At 54.0% G+C, this 27,894-nt stretch overlaps 9 protein-coding genes across 9 annotated transcripts; 7 read left to right on the top strand and 2 right to left on the bottom strand.

Moving 5' to 3' along the window:
* Nucleotides 1-181: 181 nt before the first annotated feature.
* A1O7_07126 (uncharacterized protein) lies at nucleotides 182-4,807 on the top strand (the record flags this gene model as incomplete). The annotated part of the gene is made up of 2 exons (XM_007761126.1): nucleotides 182-328; nucleotides 386-4,807. The coding sequence occupies 2 exons, from the start codon at nucleotides 182-184 to the stop codon at nucleotides 4,805-4,807; spliced, it is 4,569 nt and encodes a 1,522-aa protein (XP_007759316.1).
* A 3,246-nt stretch (nucleotides 4,808-8,053) lies between these two features.
* Nucleotides 8,054-9,045, bottom strand: A1O7_07125 (uncharacterized protein; the record flags this gene model as incomplete). The annotated part of the gene is made up of 2 exons (XM_007761125.1): nucleotides 8,054-8,766; nucleotides 8,886-9,045. Coding segments are annotated over 2 exons (873 nt in total), but the record flags the coding sequence as incomplete, so codon positions are not given.
* Nucleotides 9,046-12,296: 3,251 nt separating this feature from the next.
* Nucleotides 12,297-12,914, top strand: A1O7_07124 (uncharacterized protein; the record flags this gene model as incomplete). Its single annotated transcript, XM_007761124.1, has 2 exons — nucleotides 12,297-12,433; nucleotides 12,506-12,914. 2 exons carry the CDS (start codon nucleotides 12,297-12,299, stop codon nucleotides 12,912-12,914), a joined length of 546 nt encoding a protein of 181 aa, XP_007759314.1.
* An 897-nt stretch (nucleotides 12,915-13,811) lies between these two features.
* A1O7_07123 (40S ribosomal protein S13) lies at nucleotides 13,812-14,586 on the top strand (the record flags this gene model as incomplete). Its single annotated transcript, XM_007761123.1, has 4 exons — nucleotides 13,812-14,013; nucleotides 14,082-14,114; nucleotides 14,280-14,326; nucleotides 14,413-14,586. The coding sequence occupies 4 exons, from the start codon at nucleotides 13,812-13,814 to the stop codon at nucleotides 14,584-14,586; spliced, it is 456 nt and encodes a 151-aa protein (XP_007759313.1).
* Nucleotides 14,587-15,434: 848 nt separating this feature from the next.
* Nucleotides 15,435-15,881, bottom strand: A1O7_07122 (uncharacterized protein; the record flags this gene model as incomplete). Its single annotated transcript, XM_007761122.1, has 1 exon — nucleotides 15,435-15,881. The coding sequence occupies one exon, from the start codon at nucleotides 15,879-15,881 to the stop codon at nucleotides 15,435-15,437; it is 447 nt and encodes a 148-aa protein (XP_007759312.1).
* A 496-nt stretch (nucleotides 15,882-16,377) lies between these two features.
* Nucleotides 16,378-19,816, top strand: A1O7_07121 (NuA3 HAT complex component NTO1; the record flags this gene model as incomplete). Its single annotated transcript, XM_007761121.1, has 2 exons — nucleotides 16,378-18,758; nucleotides 18,808-19,816. 2 exons carry the CDS (start codon nucleotides 16,378-16,380, stop codon nucleotides 19,814-19,816), a joined length of 3,390 nt encoding a protein of 1,129 aa, XP_007759311.1.
* A 1,397-nt stretch (nucleotides 19,817-21,213) lies between these two features.
* Nucleotides 21,214-22,014, top strand: A1O7_07120 (uncharacterized protein; the record flags this gene model as incomplete). Its single annotated transcript, XM_007761120.1, has 2 exons — nucleotides 21,214-21,538; nucleotides 21,584-22,014. The coding sequence occupies 2 exons, from the start codon at nucleotides 21,214-21,216 to the stop codon at nucleotides 22,012-22,014; spliced, it is 756 nt and encodes a 251-aa protein (XP_007759310.1).
* A 2,208-nt stretch (nucleotides 22,015-24,222) lies between these two features.
* A1O7_07119 (uncharacterized protein) lies at nucleotides 24,223-24,621 on the top strand (the record flags this gene model as incomplete). The annotated part of the gene is made up of 1 exon (XM_007761119.1): nucleotides 24,223-24,621. The coding sequence occupies one exon, from the start codon at nucleotides 24,223-24,225 to the stop codon at nucleotides 24,619-24,621; it is 399 nt and encodes a 132-aa protein (XP_007759309.1).
* A 1,734-nt stretch (nucleotides 24,622-26,355) lies between these two features.
* On the top strand, nucleotides 26,356-26,973 carry A1O7_07118 (uncharacterized protein; the record flags this gene model as incomplete). Its single annotated transcript, XM_007761118.1, has 1 exon — nucleotides 26,356-26,973. The coding sequence occupies one exon, from the start codon at nucleotides 26,356-26,358 to the stop codon at nucleotides 26,971-26,973; it is 618 nt and encodes a 205-aa protein (XP_007759308.1).
* Between the last annotated feature and the right edge of the window lie 921 nt (nucleotides 26,974-27,894).

Below are 27,894 nucleotides of genomic sequence, written 5' to 3'. Positions count from 1 at the left end.
ATGCTGAGCTGAACCTCGGCACGACAAGTGGCTGAAGACTGCCGGCCGACACGCCCGCTCACGGCCGACACACATTTCGATTCTCGACACTCACCTGGACCTTTAGCGGATCTTTGTCCGTTAATCGAGCTGCAGTCATTGAGTGGACATGCCATCAGTCAGAGCAGTCGGTTGAGCAGTCATGGACAGCTCCGAACACGATCTCGAGCACCCGAAGAAGCGGCGGCGGCGTGAGATCGAGCGACGGCCTTTCTCGACTCGGCTGGCTTTCGACGACTCCGTCAAGGGTGATGCTGCTGTGGTTCCTCGAAGCCTCTGGACAAAACTCGTCGATGGCCATGTCGGTATGTCAAAATTCGATCATTTGTGTGGAGCACATGCTGAGACTAATCTTGAAGATGGCTTCACGGCCAGCTCTCCTGCCTATGTAGCCCTGACGCCGCGCACCCCGCTCCATACCGAGCTCCAAGAGTCAACGTGGACGATTCTGTCCGTCCAGCTGCCTTCCGAAGGGGATGGCGAACAGGAGGACAATGTCATCAGGCTCCCGCCAACATCCTTAGCATGCCAGTCTATTCTGAAGACCTACGCGGCCATCGACCGTGATCGTCACCCGGGCCATATCCCCAAGTCAATCGAGATTCACGCCATTCCGACCAGGCCTCTCACACTGGACACGATCTATGTGTCCGTCGAAAAAGGGCTACTTGAAAAGATCGATGACATACAAACCAAGTTTGGTGGAGGGTTCCAATACGGGAAGCAATTACAGTCGGAGAGGAAGCCATCGACTCCTAATGGTGTATTGCGGAATGTGCCTCCCATCACAGGCCGACTTGCCTCCCTTGCTCGCGAAGCGCTGTCTCGTCTAGCAGTGGTCCATTCGGGAGATGTCTTCCCTCTGCCGCTCCCGGCACATCCCATCACCCACGTCCGACCCCCACCCGCCATTGTGGTGGAGTGCGAGCCTGTGTCTCAGGGACAACTCGGTGCGAGAACCAAAATCATTCTAATACAGACAGGGTCTTCGCAAGAAAAAGCGCTCAGCAAGCTGGCACCAGTGCAACCTATAATAGAAGAGTCTCTTGAGGACACCGCTGAGGACACTGCGAACGATCAGTTCTATTCCGCTGCCGAAGACAGGCAGACGGAGGGAGGATCTGATGGTGACGACTCTTCTGACGACGACTCAGCTGCCGATGATTCACAACCCGAGGGCAGTGATGAGGAGTCGGACGACTCTATGGACGATATGATCTCTCTGAGTGCTCCTGGTCTGCCACCTCAGCAAGCGGGGACGTTATCGGCCATGACCTCTGCGACGCCGAGGCCGGGTGATAGGAGGGCAACCGGCACACATACTCCGGGCTCGATATATTCGGGCTTCACCTCGACGACAACCCGAGGCAGCAGCCGACCTGGGAAGGTCTTCAAGACCGAGGCACTGCTTCGAAAAGTCCCCGTCGAGTTGATGCATCCGAGACCTGGTCTCGAAGATGACGACGAATCCTTCGTTTTTATCGACACAAGCACGCTTGCCAAGATCGGATGTTTCTCCGGAGACTGGGTTCGCATTGAGGTTGCTAAGAATGTGAGCGCTCAGGGCTTTCCGCCGTTGTCCATGAAGAATCTCACCGGATTCGGCACAGAAGAGGAATCAGACTGGCGAGCGGTGAGAGTATTTGGTCTCTCCGGCCTAGCCAACCTGCAACCACGTTACGCCGTGGACAAGACTGGTGACAGAAGGTCCAGCTTCTCGCAGAGGGATCTACTGCCGCCATTCTCGCCAGCCATCTATCTCTCTCCAATACTGCTTGCCAATCTGTCAAATGCCCGATATGTGAAACTCGGCGCTTTGCCTACAAGCCCTCGAGCAGATCATCGGTCGATGCAACCCCCTCGGTCCAGCACCTTCAAAGCTCCTCCAGTGGCGAAGGAGGTTGTGCTTTCGAAGATTGCTGATCCAACCACCAGCAACCCCTCTTTCCAGTCTACATTGTTCTCATCCCTGCAGTTACACCTCCAGAGTAAGAAGCGTATTCTGAAGAAGGGCGACCTCATTGCTGTGCCAGTAGACCAGGAACTGGGCAGGGCCATTACTTCTGCAGGTGGCTCGGATGAGCCGCCCAGTGAGGACGATACGATCAAGCACCTAAATGTACCGGATACTGCCGGCTCCTCACGCTTCGCAATTGCTTGGTTCTCCGTCCAGCAGATCCACATAGACCAAGCCGGAACTGAGGCAGACGATGGCCAAAACACCTGGGGTGGAGTAGTCACACTGGACAGCACCCAAACAAGGGCCTCTCAAAGTGGTAGCAGCGTCCAGTCGGTCTCGCATTCGATAGAGATATGGAGTCGCTACTGGTTTGGCATCAATAAACTGCCCCACCAGAACTCGCATCGGATCGAACATATTCCTATAGCAGCAGACATACCCCAGTCGGACAGACTGCCCCTGGAAAAGCGCCTGTCTGCGCTCATCTCTGCCGCTGTTAGCAATCGCGCCATCAGTCTCGGACTGCCGCCCTTGGTCATATTGCTCTATTCCACTCAAAGGCAGATTGGGAAGTCATACATCGCCAAGTCGGCCTGTTCAGAGATTGGGGTGCACGTCTTTCCGATATCTGCCCATGATCTACTATCCGAGAATGCGTCAACGACAGGTGGCGGCGACACGAAGACCGAAGCATTGTTGCGGACGAGAGCTGAGCGGGCGCTTTCAGGAGGCTCTCAACAGACAGCCCTGCTCATCCAGCACATCGATGCCCTGACTGCGGATAGGATGGTACCCGTATTGCAGGAGATCATTTCCGAGTCTCGTGTGCTCATCGCCACAACGACCAAGATTGACGATATACCGGCAGGAGTGCGGAGCCTATTCACCCACGAACTCGAAGTGGCTGCGCCGGACGAGAAAGCCCGAGAAATCATCCTCCGTAATGCTTGCACCTCCATTTCCACGCCGCTCTCCAGCACCATCAACCTCAAATCGATAGCACTGCAGACTGCAGCGTTAGTCGCAGGTGACCTGTTGGACGTTGTGAATCGAGCATACACCGCACGGATGTCCCGCTTGTTGTCCCTCGCAGAAGGTCACAGCCGCAGCGTCTCCGACATCCTCATCTCCGGTGGCCAGGCAGCAAGCAATCTTCTACCGAGCGATTTCAGCCGCGCAATAGCTGCGGCGCGATCGACCTTCTCCGACGCGATTGGGGCTCCCAAGATCCCAACAGTCACCTGGCAGGACGTGGGCGGGCTTTCGTCCCAGAAAGACGCCATCATGGAAACCATCTCTTTGCCTCTAACGCATCCCGAACTTTTCGCTAATGGCATTCGAAAGCGCTCCGGTATCTTGTTCTACGGCCCTCCAGGCACGGGAAAGACACTGCTTGCAAAAGCCATTGCCACCGAGTTTAGTCTCAACTTTTTCAGCGTCAAAGGCCCGGAGCTACTGAACATGTACATTGGCGAATCCGAAGCAAATGTACGCCGAGTCTTTCAGCGCGCGAGAGATGCTCGTCCATGTGTCGTCTTCTTCGACGAACTAGACTCTGTTGCGCCAAAGCGTGGCAATCAAGGCGACAGTGGAGGGGTGATGGATCGAATTGTCTCCCAACTCTTGGCCGAACTCGATGGCATGTCTGGCGGAGGCGGAAGCAATGATGACCCCGACTCCAAGGAAACGTCAAATGCAGGCGGAGTCTTCGTCATCGGCGCTACGAATAGACCGGACTTGCTGGACCCAGCACTGCTTCGACCCGGCCGGTTTGACAAGATGCTATACCTCGGCGTCGCCGATACGCATGATCAGCAGGTCACCATCCTGAAAGCCCTCACCCGCAACTTCACACTGGCGCCAGATGTCGAGCTCACGAGAGTGGCAAGCCGCTTGCCATTTACCTACACGGGCGCCGACCTGTACGCGCTATGCAGCGACGCCATGCTCAAAGCAATCACGCGCAAGACGCAAGCCGTCGACGAAAAAGTGCGTCAAATCAGCAAGGCGCGGGGCGAAGAGATCAGCACGGGCTACTTTTTCGACCATCTCGCCACGAGCGAGGACGTGCAGGTTGTTGTCAACGAGACCGACTTTTCCGCGGCGCAGAACGAACTCGTCGGCAGCGTCAGCAGCAAGGAGCTCGAGCACTTTGAGAGGATCCGCAAACTGTTCGAAGAGCAGGACATCACGGCCGGCGGGCCGCAGCCGCCCAGGAATGGCGGCGGTCCACAAGCTGCTGCGCCATTGCCCGTGCCCGTGCCTGTGCCCTTTCGTCCTGCCCCAGCTGTTTCGGCCGCTCCCGAGCCACGATCGACCAACCACGCTGGGGATCCTGCACCATCAGCTCTTCAATCCCAGCCTAGTGGGCCCAATAAAGGCAAATCCAAGCAGCGAGAGGGCAGCAGCAGCAGCGGCGGCATCTCCAACTCCCATCCAACCACCACAAACAGTACCTCCCTGCCTTTCCAGCCCGCGCGCAACTCTTCGTTCCACAAGTCAACAACGGCCCCGCGCTCCATGCCCATCCCCATAGGCAATCCCAACTCCGGCAACTCCTCGGACGCCGACAACTCGGACTTTGGCGTCATCAGTCCCAGGACCGGGACCATGGCGCACGTCAATGGGAAAGCCGCGGCCGGTGTGCCTAACGGGACAATGACAGCCTCGTCGGGCAGTCTAGAGAAGACGAAATCTCACGGCAAGGGTAAGGACAAGGACTCGCTACGAGAGATGCCGCCTGAAGCCGTGCCCGATGGGTTCGTGGACGATGTGGAAGGTGATGACGAGGGGTTGTATGATGACTGATTGGATAGGGTAGGATAGGATAGGACTATCGACGCATGCGGAACCGGGTGTTATCCAACTCCATACCCCTCGGAGACTTATACATATATACGTATCTACAATGCCGTAACGTGGCAAGGCAAGGCAAGGCAAGACAAGGCAAGGGCCCCGCCCAACAGGCGGATGTGGGCAGTTGCCGCCATTGAAGCGTTTTCTAGTCAGCGACCGGCCAGCAAAAGTACCTGTAACGCGCTCTCGAGTATCTCCAGTATCTACTCCGTACAGCTCCAGTATTTGCAAATATCTTACGATTTCTACGCCATCTGCGACATCGATCCAACATGCGTATCGTAATGATCAAAAGCCACCCATGCCTGATTTCCACCGAGAACGAAATTTCTACGGACAGAGAGACTACAGCATCGAGCCGGTGCCGCCCAATGTCGTGCTCGTAGCTCCGGGAAGTACAGTCTTGGAATCGCGAGGCTCGGTGCTGTTTTCGCGTCCCTCCGTTCCGCTTTATCTGGTCCCCTCTGATCGGGTATCCCTCCTTCTCACTGTCAAGGAGAGGTCCACAGCCTCCGGGCATCACCCCCAAAGACGACTGATCGTGCTGGGTTACGGACCTCCTACATAATTAGCTTATATGCTTGTTCTGAACCCGGGACGCTGCCGCGGTTCATGACACTCACCAACCTGGGATCTCGTGTCTCCCGTCTCCCATCCGCCATCTATTGTCTCCTACCATGCTCGTGCTTTTTTCAGTACTTTTTCCGGAGAAATATCCTGATGAGGATGTACGTATGTGCGCGTGCGCACCTCAGTGTGTCTTGCTGTGCGGTGTGTGTGCCAGTGACATCAACCATGATCATGATGGACAGCATTTGGTTTTGGTGTATCTTATTGGTCATGCAGGAGTTCAAGAACTGGTCACCTCATCTCTCCCCTTGTTCGGTACTACTATCCCTAGCTATCCTATCTACATATTTCGCTCGTAGGATACACTGGTTTGTTCGCTCGTCTCGGCAACCGGCTACTTTCGGGATAGGACGTGCTGGGGTGTGTTTTGGCTATGGGAGGGAGTTCTCAAAGGGAGTGGAGTTGTGGACAGAAGACAATAGAAGAGAAGAAAAGACATGGCCGGGGCCATAACATCATTAGAGAGAGGACAAGCATATTTGTGCGAATCAGGGAACTGTCGCTTGTCTTTCACTTGTATGTATGCATAAATAGTAGCTGGCTTTAGCTTTTGGGTTCGCCTTCCGCTCTATCGCCGTCGACGTGGATAGAAATGGGCGGAACGTGTCGTTTCAAAAGAAGGAAGATATTCGAAACCTCACAAATCGGAGAGGCGAGAAAGGTCGAGAGTAAGGGAAGAGATGACGAGGATTGAGGCGCACATACTCAGTACATGGCCTGGCAGCCAGACTGCGTTGCCGTATGGCTGGAATCAAGTCTGCAAACGCGCTATATATTCTGCGTCTTTACGGAGTACTGGGTATGACCTTCTTTTTCTGGTTGAGCAAATGGGTCCAGGGCGCGCGAAGAGCGTAGGGGTTGTGATGTCCATCCTGCAGGACTCATGTACAGAATAAATTGTGAGGAACCGTGGTTGATGGCTCAGGAGGGATGCCTCTCTGGATATAGGCAGTCTTCGTCGCGTTCAGCGTATGAGTAGCGATAGTAATAGCATTGCTGACACTTGCAGCAGGTCATGAGAATTCCTCCCAGCCACTTGCCTTAACTCGTCATCTCGTGCCGCTGATAGCAAGATCAGGTTCTTGAACGGCGACGCAGTCGGACGCTAGATCCCTGTGAACTTCGTGAGATCAGGGGCCCTTCGCCGTTGTTATTGCGTTGGTGAACCTCGGGTCTTCTGTATGTGCGCGTGGGTGATAGTCACTACTGTTCAACGAGTCGCAGGTGGTCCCATAGCACCATTGGGCTTCTTGTGCCATACCAGGTGCATCCTCCTACATGTTACTCCGCAGGCACGCAATATTTGTCGGCAGCAAAGCGCAAGCGAAGCAAGCATGTCCCCAGAAGGGGTATGGAGTGCAGGCGCGTAATCAGAGATGTCTTACCAAATCACCGATGATTTCTTCTTTGCGCATGCGGTGGATGCGACCTCCAAGCGACCTCTCATCCCGATGTTGAGGTTGAACTCGTGGAAGATCATGCCGTTCCTCCCACATGCATGGCTCAGGGGGGACGGTGGGTACTAGCCGCGTTCGTCGGAGACTAAAATGCGCAATCTCCTCGCTTGCTGAAACAGGCGTTCGACGGAGACTTATATTGGGAAAGCGGACGGGAACGCTGTTGCATTGTGGAAGTGGAGTGGAAAGGGCGATTGAAGGAAAGGAAAGTAGCTCAGCTTCAAGGCGCCGCAAGCGATGTCCGGCATGAGAGGCAGTCGCCTACTTTGCGTGAGACATCCAGCCACCGAGATACTCCGCTTTGTGACTGAGACGGAGACGTTGGAAACGCCACCAACATTGAGCACTTCCGGTCATCCATCCCAATACTGGTCAGCGGATAGTTGGTCAGAAAACAAGGCTTTGGAGGATCGTCAACTCATGGCACATGTTTCTTCCGTAAGAAAGGCCGTGTTGTCAAGCTCCATGGTATCTGCCCTTGCCCAAGGAGCCGGGCTTGACAAACGACCACCCGGTGGTCGTGGTAAATTATATCTCCCATAGAACCAGCAACTCCATCAGTCAGTGTTAATCATGGTTCCCATGGTGGGATTCATCCCCTTCGGCAAGAGGGCTCAAGTGTAGGTATTATGAAGCAAGCCGTGGCTCCATGGGATAGAGGACCGATGGGTTCCCCATCCAGGTGCGAGCGGCACTTCCCAAGTGTCGAGATCAGATGGCGCCTGACCAGCAGACACCGAGTCCCCCGTAGATTATATAAATACAAGAAATTAGGCAAGTGTACATCCTTGTGTGGTCGAATGCGCATCCAGTACCTGCCAGCACTGCTGCTCGGTTGTTGTCCGTGTGTAAAATGAAGTCGCAGACAAGGCAAAATTAAGCCACTCTTTTTCTGTTCATAGTGCGCATGGGTATCATATACACATGTTTTCCCTTCTATAATCGTGTAAACTGAAGCAAGAGAACAAAAGAGGGATTTCGATAGATCGCGGGACAGGTCGAGGGGTGAGGCCTGCGGAGTGGTCGGAAAGCCGTACCAGCGGCTATCTCTGCTTCGCAGGCCGTTCACCCGCGGCGATCAGGCTTGTGAATGGCCAGGTGGCGGATCATCCTGCCTGGGCCCAGCTTGTAATTCCAGAGACGGGCTCTGAACATGCTGCACATCTCGGGAAAGAGAAGCGACCGCCTGAGAGCGCTCCGGCCTGGCTAACAGCCGGTCGGAAGGACTTTGAGCTGCGTCCGTACTGCGTCCATCGCCCGAATCATCCAGGGGAGATCTCGGTATCTGTTGCTGAGAGGGTTCTCCCTCGTCACCCCGGCGCTTCGCCCTCCTCTTGCCGCTGGACGTCTCATCCTTCGCTTCGACGTGCTGCTGAAGCGGCGTTGACATGACAGGCGAAGTCGTAGGAGCCAGTTCAGATAGCGAACTAGGCGTACCAGAGGGCCTCGATTTCTTTGTAGGCCTTTTCTTCGGCTCGTAAGTCTGCCCCGACTCAGCAAGTCGGCGGTCGCGCTCTTCTGCCTCCTCCTTGGTGGGACGGCCGCGCTTTCTACGCCTCTCTCCGAGTGGTTCAGGTGGCCCAAACGCACGCAAGATCCTGAACTGCTCGCCGTTTGACGTCGGAGGAACTGGCGAGTCTGTCGAGCGAGGAGGTCGAGGCTGAATGGGCCGTTGTGTTGGCGGAGGCAAGTCAGCTTCAGGGACTCCTCTTACATCTGCTGGGTATGGTGCTATTGGCTGATGGTAGAGCCCAGACCCAGAAAATGGGCGAGGTGAGCGCCGTAGGTGGTCGTACATTGCCCGACAGGCATTAAGAGTGCGCCCTAGATCCAGTCAGCGCATGTTTACGCTTATGCACACCACTGGTCGGCCGAGACGTCCTCGTAGCACAGCCAACTGCTGTTGCGCGCATCGGTCCTGCCGACCGCTGAAGCCTACGTACCTGCAGGCAAAGCCATTTCCTCCCACCTGGGTTGTATATTGCCGCCCTCGATCGCGCGCAGCAGAAATTGTGGCACATCCTGCCCAGCGCTTTGAATAATATTGGTCAACAATGCAATCTGCTCCGAGGATGTCCATGGCTGGTTGAACAGATTTGACATTGGGAAGAGAGGGCGGGGAGCGCAAGCTAGGGTCTGAAGACGACGGGCTGCATGTGACTGTCATCCAGTGCGCAATCGTGGGCGGCATGTAGGCACGGTTGTTTCCGCAGGGCGGTTCACCCAAAATCGAGTATTAGATCAGAAGGCGCTCAGGTCGAGGCTGATGTCTAGGACGGAAAGGACTGTGAGTCGGTAATTCTGCTGGAGGGTGTTGGGCACCTTTAAGCGTGGTATACTGGGTGCCCTGCAAGCAACAAGGCAGAACAAAAATTCCTGGACCATGGAACAGAGGTCTGGTGGTCCTTCTGCCTCGAGGCCAGTGAGGCAGGCGCAGACTCTAAGTTAGCCATCTGGGAAGAACAACTGGGCACCGCCAGTCTAAGGAATGTCAGTGGCAGATGATCAGGAGACGTGGGTTGGGCCAATGTCGCGCGCAGCTGCAAGACATGGTATGCCGCGCTGTGAGTGGCCGGCTGTGGCCGTCTGCGCAGGGAATTAGAGGTACGGAGTAGGTTGTCTGAGGGAAGGTTCCGTAGGGGAAGTCAGTCCGCAAAAGCTGCTGATGCTGGCAACTTAGTCAACGTAGCTGTCAAGTGGTGCGGGTTCCGGTGCTGTGAGTCGCGGAGCCCACGGCCCTGAAGCTGAGCCTGGAGAAGTCTGGGTCCGTCCGAAGCTGCAGACATTCAGAGCTAGTTAGCATGCAGCAGGCTAGACTCTGATGAGAGCGCTGGTGGATGCACGCCCGAGGTGGACGAGATCGAGGCGGGATGTCAGTGGTGGACGAGGGCAAGAAGCCTGTCTCCTGCAGGAAATCCAGTTCGATTGTGGTTAGCACAGCCATGTCTTGGGTGCGGTTTGGTGCAGCTGGCTTCATGCTGGCAAGATTTGATCCCCCATCAGTTTCCTGAACTCAGTGGCAGGGTTCGCGTCACTGGCCACGGCCGTCTCCGCGCCCCTGCGTCATGCCCAAGATTGAAGGTCGCCTTTCAATTTCAGGTGCATTGTCGCTGCAAAAGGACGAGTGGCATGCTCGACGATGATCGGAGCGACAGTTGATCAGAGTGATTTTGATAGAGGAGAGTGGATGCGACGTTCCAGGCATCCGCAAATCAGCGGACTTGCCGTCGCGGGCGTGAAAGGTCGAATGGGGACGCCGAACGACGTGTTGGGGGCAACCCGAACCGCCGAATCAGCGGCCAGAGTACGCCCAAGCTTCGAAAGTGCGGGTGTGACCCTTCGCCCGTCATGGCCCTCACCCAACCATCCCAATCTCAATCAGAACTGCCTCGTTGCCTAACATCCAACAATTCCTCCCAGATAAATGGACCTTTCTGGACCGCGGCAGCCTCGTCTATTACCACTGGCGCGGAATCGTCTCAACGCGAACATGTGGGCGGAAAGGTAGTGAGGGCTAGGAGCAAGTGCTGCATGGTGGCATGGTGAAAGAGGACTTCTCCGGTGCAAAGAGGCCTACGACTCGAGATGCTGTGCGAGCTGATGAGCTTCCGCCGCCGTGCACTCGTCCTCCGCCCGCGTCTACGTTCAGCAGCCTGTGCAACGAGTGTTTCTTATATAGACTTGCTGTTGTCGTTCTGACCGCTATTTGTTGTGCGATTCGGATATGCCAAACCACGCCAACGCAGCAATGACGGAAGTTGGGCGCTGGCGCAGAGCCACGTTGCGCGGTACGAGAGCTTTCCTTTTCTCGCCGCGGGAGCTAAACAGACATTCGCCTCACTTTTAGTGAGCAGTTATATGCGTTGATCCAGGCGCTAATCTCGTCATCTCAGCATTCGCCGCATCCGATCTTTGTCAGGTGCTGGTCGATGTGCCGTTGGTGCCATCTAACCGGGTCCATCTCAGCGAACAAATCCTGCAGCAGGGTGATCGCCGGAAAATTGAGTTCTTCTTGCTACCACTCTCGTGTCTACACGTGGCAGTGCTCATATGGGCCGATCTGACTTGACCAAGAAGAAAAGGGAAATTCTCTTACCTCTTTTGCTGACCCTGACAGTCGAGGGCGAGTGCGCGAGCCTCCGATCAGGCTGTCAACGTAAGGGAAATATGTACCTGCTGCACGGACGCCAGGCAGAAATCTCAATGGAAGAATCTCTTGGAGATACTCCGTATTGATTGTGACAACGATGCGGGCTCTAACGGGCGCGTCGATTGGTGCGATGCAGCGAGGAAGGGATCTTGAGCTTGAGGTTGGACGCATCTGGCAGGTGCGTGTATCAAAAGAGAGGACCGTTTCTCGCGAAACTTTCAGAAGATTCCCAGGGAAACCAGCAAGGAAAATATAAAGGACTGGGGGTAAGTACAGCCTTGCTGTTGGCTTACACACAGGAGGAAATTCTAGCATCCGGCCAGGTATAATGTTATGCCAGGATGTTCATGAAAATAGCAGCGCAATGGGTGGTTGCGGGTGACCTGTCGCCGTTGCTTCAATGTCAGATGGCACATGCGAGGCGAGCACCACATACAATGCTGGCGTCTCCCAAAGCCAGAAAAGAATCCTGAACGCCACTGGCGGAAAGAGAAGAACAAACATCGAGGCTGAACTGGTTGATCCTGTACCTGAACTATGTACTGAATCCCACGATGGACACAGCTATCAAGGTACATAGGAGTCCTGTTGCGATAACAGCTTCCTGGACACTGAGCCTTGGAATGCTGCCAATTTTGTTTTGGTAGCGGGATAACCACGATACGTCCATCTCGACCGTGTACCATCGTGGAAGCTCATTTTGCGTGCCCGGAGGAAGTGAGTCCAAGTATTGCTCGCTCGGGGCAGCTTGTCCTGTATCGGTTGTGCGTGTCCCTGCGCTCAAGCCCTTTCCTCTTGCTTGTCAACGTTCTGTATTTCCCTGAAGAGCAATGCACTCATTTCCGCTGCTGACCTATGCAGGCGGACCTTACCTTATTATCACCAACGAGTCCCGTCGCGTGAGAATTCTAGTGGACCACTCAGAAGATACATCCGTAGCGACTCTTCACTTTTGCACCCTCGAAGTCAAGACCCTTCGAGGCAAAAGACCAAGTCTATCTTCCTGCTCTTAATACAGCCAAAGTATGGTCACGTGGTAGGTCTCTTCCGCGAAACCTTCCCGCTGTCCACAACCCTCCAAGCGCGTATTCCGTACTTCATACTCCGCCCGCATTTGTCCAATCCCCCTGTTCAAGTCGGTTCTACACCCACGAGACCACTCGGTAGTCTCCTGCTGTCGGTCTGACAACCCTCGGTCGTTACCATGTCGCAAACACCGAACGTGCCGTCTGTGATCTCAAACGCCGCAAACGCCAGACAGCAGGTTCCACTACGAGATTACCTCAACGCACGCGTTGCGCCCTTCTTGAAGAAAGCCATTACAGAGAGTTTGAATGCCGAGTATGTGCTTCCCCTGGAGTCTCGAGAAAGCCTGGTTCGCCGAAGAGACAGAGCGCTAACGTAGCCGAGTAGAGCGGAATTCCCACTCCAGTGGCTGGGAGAATGTCTAATACACCAATCTTTTCTTTACGAAGGCAACTCCGATAGGACCAATATCCGCGAGAGGTTCCTCTACAAATTTGACGACCCTAAGCCGGTAGAGCAGGCGATTGCCGACTCCGCAGCACCACCGCCGACTGCAGCGCAATCTGCAACAAGTGGTTCGCCGCAAGGGGTCCCTCTCCAAGAGCAACCCGAAGTCTCATTGAATGAGGCTTCCGATATTTCTACACAGCAAGCACCGCCTGCACAAACCAATGAGATATCCACGCCACAGGCAACCGTTACAGCGGATGTTCCACCTGTTAATGGGATTAAAGAGGAGGGAGGCGCAACACACCAGGGAACAGACGGTGATACGGATATGGGAGGGACGTCATGAGCGAACGGTTGTCACGACCTTAGGTTGCATAGCGTCGGCATTTCGTTTTCAAGACCTTTGCATGGATGCGGGAAATAAAATATGATACCCTTTCAGTAGCGGAATGATGGAAAGCAAATATTGCATTTCAAAAGCGTGCACAAGTCCCATCGCGCGTAGCAAGAGGAACGGGATGGAAATACAGGGCATAGATGGGGACGTGTATGGTTACCTCAGAATGTCAACGGCCTCCATGTTAGAGTGCTGGGAACAGTTGTTGCTCGACGCATTGCGCTTCACATCGCCTCGGGAACGAATTCCACGGCATGAGAGAGCACCTGACCTGCACCGTGAACCAAGTCAGCGCCCCAGTTCCCAATCATGACGGGTAGTAGCAGACTTGAACAGGAAACAAAGGATCAGAAGTCCATTTAGATCATCGAAGAGAACCCTGCTGGGCTTCCCTTCTGGCATAAGAGGTACCAGAAATAATAATATTTTCGTGTTTTGTCATCATAGAAAAGCAATAACGAGGAACATTGAAGAATGAAAGTACGTACGTACCTTGATGGAATAGCCAAATCGCCAGGGTGGTGCAGTCGACGGACGAAAGTCACCAAGCGGCCAGCTCAGGCGGCGACCATGTTTATGCGTGGTTCTTCATGATTAGTCCAGAGCGCTTTCTTGCACGAGAAACAGGCAGTCGAGAGTAGAGATCGAAGTTTGACTCGAGTTCAAAAAGGATCGCAAGGCAAGCACGTCCCAATCGAAACTCCGAAGCTGTCAGATATTTCAAAAGACGCCAAGAGTTATGGTGGACCCACCACACACAGGCCGGTCCATCAAAGCTGCGCTCTAACTTTACTCAAGTCACAATCGACGAGACTCTCAACCTCGCTCCTCTCAACAACCGCAAAGATGGGTCGCTTACACAGCAAAGGCAAAGGCATCAGTGCCTCCGCCATCCCATACTCCCGCTCCGTACCTACCTGGTTCAAGTCCACGCCCGAGACGGTCGTCGACAATATCTGCAAACTTGCACGCAAGGGTGCTACCCCGTCGCAGATCGGAGTCGTGCTGAGGGATAGCCATGGTGTTGCGCAAGTCAAAGTTGTTACCGGTCAGTCCATAACCGATGGGTTCGCTCAGCTAGCACCTGGCGCAGAATTTGCTGACTCTAGGGCGCAGGTAACAAGATTCTGAGAATTCTCAAGTCGAACGGTATGCGCACATCTCGAATGATCCCTGTGTGAAGGAGGAGGCATACAGCGAAAAAGCGAGCAATAAAACGCTGCTTTAATCCTTGAATTACACCATTTGGAAATCATATCTTCAGCACAGCCTCTGAGATTGGTCCCACGAGACTGACAGAGTGATGTTCTACAGGTCTTGCACCAGAAATCCCAGAAGACCTCTACATGTTGATCAAGAAGGTGCGCAACAACCCTCGTCTCCATCTTCTGTGCTAAAGAAGCTTTCATCGATCATGTACTGTGGAGATTAACTCTGTGAATAATAGGCCGTTGCCGTGCGCAAGCACCTCGAGCGCAATCGCAAGGATAAGGACTCCAAATTCCGACTCATCTTGATCGAATCCAGAATCCACCGTCTGAGCAGATACTACAAGACCGTGGGTGTTCTGCAGCCCAACTGGAAGTACGAGAGTGCGACGGCTAGCACGATGGTGGCATAAGAGTATCTCTTCTCACACTGTGGAGAGCCTGTCCGAGGATGGAGGAATGCCTGTGGTTCGCCACGAGGGACTGGTGGACACGAGCTGCGGGTATTTAAGGGGGCAAGCAATGGGATGGGCAATGGCACAGTCGATTGGCGCCAGCATCAGCGATGCACAAGATATCTTCAGCAACATCATCGCTGGCGGAGGACAAGCGTAGATTACGCCTACTGCCCCGAGCAGAGTGTTCCCAAAGCTAGGTCAACTTCCAAGGCTGGTCATGAGTAGGTGAAGCCTGATCAAGATAGGATCCTTCGCACTTTAGCAGTGTTCTGGTGCACGGAATCTTGTTCTTTCAACGCTTTAGAGCAATGTTCCACGTACTTCTTGTGAATCCGTCCATTACTTTTGAGAGTGTAAGGTGATACGAGGTCGACATCGACACGTAGGTCACCATTGGAAAGGCCCATGGCCCATATAGAGACAAGCCTTGGCCGTAACAACACAATGCCATACGATATGGACAGTAACCGACCATTATGTTCATGAGGCCGGACTGCTTGCAAGATGGCCATATCCAACCATGTTAGTTGACAATGCTGAATCGCTCAATCTGGGCCGAAGCCGTTGATACATGCCGTTGTTGAAACACAATGGGCAAAGGTTTGTCCGGATGAAGCGTACATGCGGTATCCCGGCAATGCTGAAAGATGCGCCAACCCGTGGGTATCTTAGAATGCACTCGAGAACGCCTCCCTGATGCCACTGAAGAACGAGGGAACGATGTTGACTGGATTAGAACCAAACCTCAGCCTCCTTGACTGACACCCCCGGTCTGTTGCAAAGCGGCAACCTGTCTGCGGAGATCAAGCCAGAAGTCCTTCCCATTTGCCATGGATCCAGCTGACCACGGCGTTAGCCATCATAGCGGGTGGGTAGCCAGTGTACTCACGCTTCGCGCCCCATGGGCTCGATGGACTCGGAGTCTGTGACTTCGCCTCTGGCTTGTAGAGAGAAGTCTTGGGCTCGTATCCTTGCTTCAGCAGGGCCTCCACAGCGCCGGCGTTGAACCCCGCCATAGGCACATGATCATCTGGTGGCGGAAGAGAGGCTGCAGGTGCGGTGGGACCATTCTGGACGTTGTCTGTAGATTTGCTCAAATTCGAGGATCCTCTCCCTCCTCTTCTGTTCTGAGTGGCATTGGCGCCATCGCGGGACACTGCAGACGCAGAGGTCGACTGACGATGCGGATTGGAGTTGGCACCTCGGGAATCGGTTCCTCGGCGTCCGGCACGGTTTCTGTTGTGGGGCATTTGGTAAGCGCACGACATGCAATGCAAATGGAGAGAGGTACAGAATGAGAGCTGGACGATGTTATATGTACTTACTCTTCACTGGGATTCATGGGAGAAGAGAGGGTGCGGCAGAACGACACACTGGTGACTGCCAGGTGAAAGTGATTGCGAATAGGCGCGACCGACCCGCAGATACGACGCCAAGCCCCCAACTGCCAAGCGCGATCCACTTATCGATCGTCGGCAGTCGCGCTTAACCAAATCGACGTTTGACGGCCATCTTGTAGAGACGACACTCGATGAAATCCTGCCCCAAACCGCGACGCCCAGACCCCGGACAACATCTCCCACTGGCCCCTCCCATTACTGCCGCGATCTCTCCTCGCTGTCTTCTACTCCGGCTCACTCTTTCCTGTCTGTATGGCATCTTTCGCACGTGAACCCGACCCGAAGTCCGCCTGCGCCTCCTAATTGTCCTCAAGTCGCGTCAACTGCCCGTTACGAGGCGGGCAGAATGGCCCCGCTGAGGTCTGCGCAGGCAAGAGCACGTCCGCGCAGAGAAGCAACAAAGTATCCAAAGATTGTCAGCGATACCGACCCTGAACTTCTCGCCACTTTTCAGGACGACGAACCTCCCCGCAAACGCATTCGTACTTCGTCGCGGGCGGCAGCTTCACCCAAGAGGACCCCTGCCGCCCGAGCAGGCGGAAGGAGACGTGCGGATCACGAGAGTACTCCACCTCTAACGCGAACGCCTCAAGCAGACGATGATTATACGGTCTCCCGCACTCGTCCCAGGCCTACCCGAGAACGGAAGAAGGCAACCGCCACTACCCCGCGATACTCGGCCAGAAGTAGGAATAGAGGTGGCGCCCGTCCCAGATACAGCACTGCTGCGGCAGCTTCCGCCGCAGTGACCCATGGCGACGGCTACAAACCTCGAGAAGAGCGGGGTTGGGAGGAGTTTCACCCTGATCTTGATCTCGATGGTGACTTTGCGGTAATCCCGTCAGAAGAGGTGGACGGCCTGATTAAGAAACCTGCGCTTGATGAAGCGACCGATGATGGCATGAGCGTGGCCGGAGGGAACGTTATTGCGCTTGGTGTCTCTACACCCGTCAAGCGAAAGCCCGGGAGACCCCATCGCACCAAAAACTCCATGGTGCACGCACTTTTGACACCTGAGGTCCCCAAGGTCATACCTATGCCAGGGCCGAACCCCCGGGAACGGCTGACATTGCCCAAGCCTTCGTACCGCGAGCTCGATCCGTTTGTATCGTACGAGCAGAATAAGGACATCGCGCAGGTTGATTTTGTCGACAAGTCCATGGCGAATGTCGGGTATCAGGAGAGCGAAATATTCCTGCGGCCGGAGCGCACTCTCATAAGACAAATGGAAGGATCCGCGGAAGAGGACCTTGACTTAAGTCCGGACTTGATCGTCAATGGCGAAAACTCAGCAATAGGCAGCAGCGGTGTTGGCCGGGTAGAGTACGACATGGATGAACAAGATGTCAAATGGCTCGAAGCCTTCAACAAGGGACGCACTAAGTATGACATCCAAAGCATCAAACCCGCTATTTTCGAGATCACCATGACAAAGATCGAAAAGGAGTGGCACGCTTTGGAGAAGAGGATACCAAAGCCGAACCCAAAGGCTCCCCAAACACAGCGGCCTCGGTCAAGCTCCGCTGCTGCTGTCAATGGAGAACCTACTGGTGAAGAGCCTGACAGCAAGTGCGCGATATGCGACGACGGCGATTGCGAGAACGCCAATGCAATAGTGTTCTGTGACGGTTGCGATTTAGCTGTACATCAAGAATGCTATGGCGTACCTTACATTCCTGAGGGTCAGTGGCTGTGCAGAAAGTGTCAGCTTGTTGGGAACTCTCGACCTAGCTGTATCTTCTGCCCCAATGAGGGAGGTGCGTTTAAACAGACCAACAATTCGAAATGGGCGCATCTCTTCTGTGCAATCTGGATACCAGAGGTGACGATCGGCAATCCTTCGCTGATGGAACCGATCACAGACGTGGAGAAGGTACCTCACAGCCGGTGGAAGCTCACCTGCTACATCTGCAGGCAAGAGATGGGTGCCAGCATCCAGTGCAGCGACGGCCGCTGTTATGAACCGTTCCATCTGACGTGTGCTCGGCAAGCGGGGCTGTCTCTGCAAATGAAAACCGGAGGTGGACAAAATACGCTGATGGACGCATCCCAGCTGAAAGCATATTGCCACAAACACACGCCTGGTGATTGGAAGCGTCAGCATCATACCGACAAAGCGTATGAAGAGGCAGTCAAGTACTTCAAAGAACATTTCAAGGGACAGATATGGGCGGACAGCCGTGCCTCTGCGCTTGCAATCCACGATACGCACGATACCACTACGGCCGAAAGAGGCCATCTCAAAGTCATCCTCACGAACAAGAAGGGTCAGAAACAGAAGACCGTTTGGCGACTTCCTTCTGGTGCACCTGTGATACCAGAGGTCATCCTGAAGTCGATCGAAGAGTCTCTAGTCAGATTTACTGTGCAGAAAAAGAAAGAATATGTTTCCGAGATCTGCAAATACTGGACCCTGAAACGAGAGGCACGAAGAGGGGCTGCTCTGTTGAAGCGGCTGCAATTACAGATGGACACTTTCAGCTCCTTCGAAGTCACACGTCGCGATTACAAGGCCCAAGGTGCAGCGGGCCGTGCCAGGTTAGATCGTCGCATCGATTTTGCCCAAAGACTGGCAAAAGATATGGAACGAATCGTACAGATTTGTGACCTGATCAAACAACGTGAAGCCGCGAAGCTGGAGGAAGCCAAACTGCTCAAGGATGTCGTTGACACCGTGTATTTTCCCATTCCCCATCTCCTGGAACCCATCGTCGAGAAGGCGCTCAAGTAAGTTCTCAGTGATTGAATCATGAAGTGCTTGGCTGACGGACCACAGATTGGATAGAGGACTCTTCCGTAACAGCCTCATAGCATTACGCGCCAGAGTGCTCAGAAAGGAACACACTACGGTGACAAGCTTCTCTAACGACGTTGTGCTGGCGATCAGCTCGGAATACCTCAATAGTGCCACAAGCATATCAGAACTAATCGCCCTTGTAAGCGGCAGAGCTGAGGACATGTCTGCCGAAGAGCGGGATCGACGGACCCTTGCGCGACGCATTGTCAAGGGTATCGAACCACTCCTTGAAGACGCAACTCGAAAGGAAGCCGAGTTGAATGGCCGGCCCTACGCAGAACAGATTCGGGAAATGGACCAGGCGCTCCTTTCTCGGCGGGGCTCGATGGCTCAGTCAATCGAGATACCGGTCCTCGAGCCGGTGGACCTGAAGCCCGAAGGCGGTATCGCCAGCCCTGCGGAAGGTGACATCGAGATGATGGATGCCCCGATCGCGGGCGGTGAGCTGCCTCAAGTCCAAGAGACGGTCAAGGAGTTTCAAGCGCCTGTCGGGCAATCAGTCCTCGTCAAGCACGAAGACCTGTCCATGGAAAGTCAACTTGTGTCGGCAAACACTCCGCCAGCCTCCATGAACGGGTTCAGGCACGAGCTGCAAGGGAACGGGGACATTTCATCAGAACAAGTACAACAGGTGGAACCTCCAACACCTCCAATGAGCCTGCAAGGGCACTCACAGACTCTCCCGGTCGAAGGCGGCATCCCCTGGTATGTTGCGCAATTCGACCCCGAAGGCACTACGGTTTTCGAAGAACGCTGGACAGGCCCGGAAGTGCTACGCGACATGAGCGAAGAACTTAGTGAGATGGATGAAGACGAGCTTCAGGGGCTAGGTCCAAGTGACGAAATGGTCGAAAATCGAAATGGCGTTTCCCTTGGTGACGAGGCAGACGGCGCGACCATAGATGTGATGGTCAAAAAGAAAATCCTGAGGGGCAAGCGTAACAAGGCCTCAGATTGGGGGCAAAGGTCCTTCCGCAACAGGAGATGAGCATGGTAGAAAAACCAGTTATTGGATGTATGAATTGGCCTGTTCATAGGCTGAACCTCCTTGGGTGGCGCTCCATGTGAGCGAGTATTATTAGTGTTCAATTCAAGATGCTCATCCGCTATGTCCACGAACCGCTCGTCCTTCGGTCCGATTATGGAACCATGCACTGAGAATTACCATAAAGACGACCCGACAAATAGACGATTCGTGCTAGGGTGGCTAAGCTTTGCTTGCTTTCGCTAATGTCTTCTGTTAGAAAGAAGTAGAAAGACCACGTGTAGTAAAGCATTATTGGCACACCAGGATAAGCAATGATGAGGTACATTCAGGCATCGGCCACTCGGTCTCTCAAGGTTACCGCCATACTGAGGCTCGACTCCTAAACAGGAGCAGATAAGCGTGTAGGCAGTGAAATGAACATCAGGCATCGGGGTAAGTAGAGAGGGAACACATGGCGTGGTCCTGACAAAGAGCAGCAAGACTTCTGAGCAGAATGCTGTCTTCGCGGTTCCATCTTTGCATGGAGATACCTATCACTTGCCCATAGCTGCCATGACGGCTGTGGTCCTCGACATGACCCTCCGGATCCAGGTGGAGGACCCAATAGGAACGGTCAATTAACTAAATCTTCTAATTAGCACCCACGGTGGGCGCTATAAGCGGCAAGAGGAGTCGCTTTCTTTTATGGGTATGCCTTAGAAGCCTTGATTGGAGCCAGATAGCGGGCTCCATGAAGGACATCTTGTCAGTCTACGGAGTACAGAGGTTCATTCACATACATTCCTGTGTGTTCACCAGCTCGACCGGGTGCCGGAAGAATGCTTCCCCGCATCCGATTCTGATTCCGGATTCCGTTAGCGCATAAGTAGCCTTGGCGCGTGTCGACTGGAGAAATTTCGCCTGCGTGGTCATCTCATCACAGCCTCATAAACAATTGACTGTCACAAGCAGTCATCAACCTATCCATCTCAATCAAGTCAACACCTGAACTGTTACTTCCAGGAGTAGATCTTCGTCCTCCTCCGTGTCTTATTGGCGCCCCACGCTTCGAGTCTCGCGTTCTAAGGTCTTCATTTCACCTCCTGACCCCTTGATCAACCTCATCTTCATCCGCAGCCTCATACCATGGCTGACTTCGACGACTCTGCTGCTCGTTATGAAGGTACGTCGCCTGATCGTCAATGCTGTGCCACGGCTCTTGTCTGACCAAGCTTCTCCAGATGATCGTGGCTATGAGCGCCGCGACCGATCTGCCTCACCTCGAGGTGATCGTGATGACCGCAACCGTAGCCGATCTCCTAATGGCCGTGATCGACCGTGAGAACCATTCAACTCTCTCAGTTTCTGTTTCTGTCCTGACCGCCCACTCTAGACCACCGCCTCCATCCGATACCCGCATGAAGGATGCTGATGATGAGTCCATCAACACCGGCTCGAATCTCTTCGTCACCGGGATTCACCCGCGCCTCACCGAAACCGATGTCTCCCGCCTCTTTGAGAAGTATGGTGATGTTGAGAACTGCTCTATCATGCTTGACCCCCATACCAAAGAGTCCCGTGGCTTCGGTTTCGTCAAGATGGTGTCCAACGAGCAAGCTGAGGCTGCCAAGGAGGGCTTGCAAGGCGAGGTCATTGAAGGTCGCACTTTGAGCATCGAGAAGGCTCGTCGTGCCCGTCCTCGCACTCCCACGCCAGGAAAATACTTTGGTCCTCCCAAGCGTGGTACGTTTCGCATCAAGACGAGATGTTCCGGCTAACTCTGAACAGGTGACTTCCGCGGCCCGTCGTCACGAGGTGGTTACCGTGATCGCTACGATGATCGTCGTGGAGGTTACCCCCCGCGCCGTGATGACTACCGTGGCGAATATCGTGGTGGCGACTATCGCGGCGGCTCTCGATATGACGATGATCGACGTGGCTATGGAAGCAGACGAGACGATAGTTACGGCAGTCGCGGCATCGATCGATACGAGAGCAGCAGCCGACGTGACGATGGCTACGGCGGCGGTGGCGGTGGCGGTGGCGGCGGCAACTTCCGTGGCGGAGACAGAGGTGATCGAGGTGACCGGCGTGAGTACTACGACCGCGCAGGTGCTGGCGATCGTGGTGGCTACCCTCCTGCGGCCCGGGATGAGGCCCCTCGTGAGTACGCTGGTGGCCGCGACTACGCTCGCGATGATCGCTACGCCGGCAGGTAAGCGAACGGACACAAATGAGGATCAGCAGCGGCACCGTCTTCATCCGTCCCCAGACTGTGGAATTCCGGGACCCAAGCCAATTATTTCGATTCCCACCAATGTATTTGCTCTATGCACCCCCTGGCTTCGGTCACAAAAGCGTTATCCTGTTGTTTCGGATCAGGTTAATGGTCGACTTCATGCGGCGCAGCGGTATCGCGGTCATTGTATGAGCAACGGCACAAAAGCAAAGTCTCGGTTGCTCGGCTCTATGACGCTATTGACGGCATGAGTGTCGACATGTATCACAACGGTTTCGGCTGCGGCTTTCTTTCTATCGTTCGACTGCTTATCATCATAATCCTGCTACGGCATGCAATCAGTCAGCACATTTTCCTTCAGCGCACCTTCCTGCAGCCTCGATAGTTCGCCTTCTTCGCCACAACAATAATCGGCGTCAAGATCCAACTCGCATGCTCGCCTTGACACGCATTGCGTACAGGATATAACCAAGAGATGACTCGCCTTACACCGTATCCGCCCTGCTCTATACGCCAGTAGTTCTATCGGCAATGCTAAGTCGCCTCCGTCGGTTTTACGCCGTCCTTCCTTCAGCACGGTACACCCTCGTCGCTGTGCTGGCTTGCTCCGCGGCATAAGCCTCCAACTGCGAAAACCACACGTCTTCAGCTGGTACAATGCCGACTCTCGTGCTTGCGATCGTCTGCGGCCCTGCAGCAATAAACAGGTACGTCCTAGAAGGGAATGATGTACTAACTCCCCAAGGTTACCTCCCATTTCTGATCCACATCGATGATGCCGTCTGTACTCGATAGCGGATTGACCAATCTCGCGGACACAGCTTGCGTTCCACCAGCATGACGACTGTTCCAGAGAGCCGTTATGGCTATTATCTGCCGTGTTTGGCAAGACTGCACGTCTAGCCGCCGGTTAACATCTACCTGTAGCGTTGCTGCTCACCTTGTCCCGGTTCACAGGATTCGAGGCGCTGCAGAGTCACCGGGACATGCCTTTCTACCGATCAGTCTGCCTGTCCAAACACATCTGCATGGAGGCTGCCGATCTGCGGGTGGTGATGGCACGGGTCCACTGCTTCGTGTATTGCCTGGTGAGTTGAGAGTCGTGACTGCAGAGTTCTATCACAGATTAGGCTTTTCTGGCCCTTGTTCTCGCAATCAGGCTAGCATGTTCGCCGGCTTATCCCTGGACTTGCTGCACGTGCGGCGGGTTGTCCGCATCTCCTGCGTGCCCAGATACTTTGCGCAGCTGTGGTCATTCCACCATCGACCAGGGTTGTGCCATCAAACTCGGACAGTCTTGACTGTTCCGAGTTTCTCTTTATGGAAGATCCAGTAACCAACTGCCTCTGGATAAGATTCCATCATAGCAGATTGTCGGCCTGTCACTGGTTGACGCTTCCAGTTTCTGCTGCATTGGCACCTCGACTTGAAAGGAAAAGGCACTTCTGCAGGCACACTTCTTGGTCACGTATGTCACACCTACAAGAACCCCGAATAGGCAAGCAGACAGGGCTCAAAACCAATAGTCTCCTGCAGAAACATTTGGCAGAAACGCACAATGAGAGGAAACGGGTGCCGTCGCTCCTATGAAGGCACAGATTCATGTGAGAGTTCGTGATATGAGTCGCATTGGCCACACCAGACATGCAGTCGCTAGCTGCGTGTGCCCGGAGAGACTGCATTGTCTATTGGATGTGTGGTGAGAATTGGCAGAGCGTCACAAGGTGAGCGCGTCAAGGGGAGTCGTGATTGGCTACCTCCTCTACCCACTTGCCGAGGCTGGACGAATCAGCATCGAGTCCGGCAGCAACATCTGGAGACTCGAATCCCTTTGCGTTTCAAGATGTATATCTAACCCGTCGCCCGACCACTCTCTCGACCTGGTTCTTTCTTCTCTCCATCCACACATTGATTGTTGGGCCATTTCCTATTCATAGCTCTTTCCTGTTCTTGCATTTTAGATTTGGCTGGCCCATTTCTATATTTGCCCCTACCAAACTCAGCTGCTATTCTTGCCAATACCTGCCACCGCTTCTGTCTTCATATCTTTGATATATATCACCGGCTCTTATTAGTCTACTTTGAAGTTCTTGCCTCGCAACACACGCTCAACACAACAGCATATACAAGCCACCATACAACATCATACCACCACAGCCTTCCAATAGTCAACCAGCTCACTATCAATATGCTTGCCTCGCGATCCGCAAAGCCCAAGTTGGCCTTGAGCATCTCCACCGCCCAGACCACTAGACCAACACTGTCACTCAAGTCTCCCATGATGCCACTGAGATCACCCCTCAAGTCACCCATCTCACCGTCTCCCATCAGCCCAACAGCACGGAACACGCGGCTCAACCAGCGCGGGTACTCGACAAAGCAACAGCCAACATACGCATATGTGAACTCGAGCTCCTCAAGAAGCATCTTGAAGAAGTCTTCGCCCACCAAGCCAAGCACACAGCGTCGACAGCTGTCCTTCTCAGAGTCACCTGTCGTGTACAGCGTCACGCCAATCGAGGAGGAGGACTACTATGGCAACCACGTCAAGATGTCCCGAGATGAGCGACGATGGTCCCGCAGATGACAGATTTGATGTGTCTGGAGTGCATTTTTGTTTGATTATTAGCGATATGATGTGTCACGACATGAATCACCGAGCGGACGAGAACGCCCACTAATAGCCTTTTTGCGGGAATGATGTATCATCTGAATGTAAGGCATCAGATCAATCCCCACGGGGACTCAGGCTGGCGGTAGAAAATTCCAAGAGTTGAAGCAGGGAAACACCGTCTTTTACCCGGTACTCTCAGAAAATAGCAATGTATGGCCTTGCTCCGTCGAACTTTTGCGCTCCGGTTCCGTGACTTCTCGAACAGTCCGCTTTTTGCAAGGACAACATCTGCGACTACCTTAGATCATTGCTGCCAACCCCAGAGGATGTGTAGAAGCCTTTCCTACGCGGATATGGACGGAGCCATGCTGTGAGATGAGTCTTGGCGGGTTGTGGCCACATACTGATTGCATTGTCGGCTCTCAGTTCCACGTCTGAGCTTCGTTTGCTTGAGCTGTCTAGAGAGACCAATCGAGACTGGGAATCTGACAGCTAGATCGAACGCCGAAATAATCCAATTAGACGCAGGCAAACGAGTGGCATGCATAACATCGGTGCCCAGAGATGGTGGCTAAATTTAGACCCAACGAAAGATTAAGCGCCTACTTACGCGACTCCAGCTTCACCTCCACCGGCCTCAGTCAAGCAGAGCAGGACTGCACAAGTCTGTGTAGACATTCTGAGAAGATCGACAGAGGCATCGAGCGCACTGGACCGTGAGTGAACGTCCCACACCGCCCACGATTTCCTTAGTGGCGGGGCCCGCGACTGGAAGTCGAACGGGTGTCGGCCCTTAGAAAGCCTCGTGGGTTCGACCATGAGCGGCTATACCTTGCTGCCTCAGATACGATCAGACAGCGTTCTGGTCAATCTGACCAATCGCGACAAAGAGGAGCAAGACGACTTTAGGCTTCTGGGGCATACATGGTTTCCACTTCTTGTCAGTGGGAGTCGTGCGTCCAAGAATTCCCCGAAGCCGCCTTGGACTGCCGTTCTTAACTACGCAGCGGCTACTGAAATGACCTGATCGGCAACCGCTTGATGTCGTGTTACCAATGGCTCGCTTGAGCCTCATCGAGGAGCCGCTTCCCAATATAACTCCGGCAGCTACGTTGGTACGGTCCACCTCGTTGCAGGACCACGAAAGGCTGGAGTTTCATCTGCTATTCTACGCTGGATCCTCCAATGGGGAGCATATTCGGTGCTCGATCGACGAACACCTCGTGCATTTCCCCGAGGCGCCGTTGCAGGCTAGACGCCTGAAGGATGGATCACCAGCAGTTTTACATATGAGACTTCGGTAAGTCGCGGCCAGATATGTCGGGCTTCGCGTCTCTTGCAAGTCTGAAATTGACGCCCGTGTGTTTGAAGTTCTTTTGCGACGTTGTTTGCGCGGGTCGCAATTGTTCTTAAAACGTGGGTCAGGCTCGAATCATCCAGGCATACATTATCTCATGCCATCCGGTCCCCAGACAGCTGTCGAGGAAATCGAGTCAATCGCTACTGTCCCTTTCCTTGTGTACGCTCGCTGCTCGAACGCCTTCTTAATTCTTAATCCCGACCTCTTTTCCTTTGTTGTACGCAGCCGTTCCCTCGACCTAGGCCTCGACTCCACGGCCTGCACATGAGCAAGTAATGCCAAAGCAGCCAACCACACATCGTCCATACCAGCGACCCGCGCCTTACAATCTCCGAACATCGACGACCATGGTGACCAGCATGCCACAGGCCATGGCTCCCTGGAATGCTCCACAGATGCACAGCATGGGTTACTCGGACCATGGCCTACACTATCACCAGCAGCACATGATGCCCACTTATCTGCCTGTCCCTAATGCCATGCCTGCCGTTCCTCAAATGCCAAGGGAGCCACTTCCTAAGCCAGGGCAAAGCGGACCTTGGAGTAACGACGAGGACAGTATTCTCATGGAGGCCAAGCTGAAAGGCATGTCTTGGGAAGAGATCCACCGCCAACACTTTCCCGGCAAGTCGGCTAATGCCTGTCGGAAGAGGCATGAAAGGGTCCTGGCGAAGGTGCGCAACACCAATTGGGATGAAGCCAGGATCCAAAGGGTAACGGATGCATACCACAAGCATCGAAGCTCGATATGGGCGCCACTATGCAACGAGCTTGGAGAATCCTTGTCAGACGTCGAGAAAGTGGTATGTCTCCATTTTATCTCTGTGCCTCTCAAGCACAAGCTGACCATTATCTCTATAGATGTTCCAACAAGGACTCCGAAACTTAAGAAACCCTGCACGATCCAGCCATACGCGGAACAGATCACGAGCGAGTTCTGGCCAAGCGGGTATGAGCGAGTATGAGCGTGGCTCCTCGCATGACGAACCTTACGACCATACCGATGACAGTGGCATTAGTCTGGGCAACCCATTGCATAGTCGTCGACCCAGCGAGATGGGTCAAGCCTTGTCGTCCTCCGTGGAGAGCCTTCCTTCTGTGGGTCACCTCCTCTCGGAGGCAGGAGGTTATCACTATACGACGTAAACATGAACAGGACAGCACAGCACTACCACATCGCCTTCTGGCAGCAAATACTTCTAACGATGTTACGACCTGGGACTGCTTTGTTTGGCGTATCAGATATACGGCGTGAAGGTGATGGACCAGTATATCATTACATGTATCTTAGTGGGTTAGAGGTTGGACAGCGGGACCTGGAAAAAAGGTTGGCGTGCACAATACCAAGACGTAGCGTGGTTATATAGCATTGCGTTCTGAATAGTTCTCCAACAGTTCCCGACGAGAAAGCTTCATGCCACAGTAGTGTCCGTCTGTCGGCGACGATCTCACCGCCGGCTCGCGGAACATTAATGCCGAGGTCTAAACCAAGCACGGTATGGCGGCCGATTGCCCCTGGACCGGGATACCTAGATCAGTTAGGGGCACGGCTAAATAGCCAGCGACTCGTAACGGGAACCTGCAAACGCGGCTTTGGAGCAGCTCCAAATTTTTGTGGTTTAATCTTCGGTTCTCCGAAACGGCGGATTGAGTGAAATAGAAAGGGTCAGAAGGGGTAAAACTTTCTTTTATCCCGTTGAGAGTCCATACTGGCTTTCTAGGTGCGGTAGATTTCACTTCTTATAGACCTTGTCTTCTGTTTTGCTGCTTGGCGGCGTCGATTTTAACCCCGGGCTCTTCGTCTGACTCTCACTTTACTTGCGCGTCTTTGGCGTTTTTCTGTTCGATCTCATCTGCGCGCCCTGGCCTGCGACCGGTTGACCTCC

This window comes from Cladophialophora yegresii (assembly GCF_000585515.1).
Source record: "Cladophialophora yegresii CBS 114405 chromosome Unknown aczIN-supercont1.5, whole genome shotgun sequence".
Classification (NCBI taxonomy): Eukaryota; Fungi; Ascomycota; class Eurotiomycetes; order Chaetothyriales; family Herpotrichiellaceae; genus Cladophialophora; species Cladophialophora yegresii.
The sequence above is the reverse complement of the archived record's forward strand: the minus strand, read 5'-3'. Positions and strand labels throughout refer to the sequence as shown.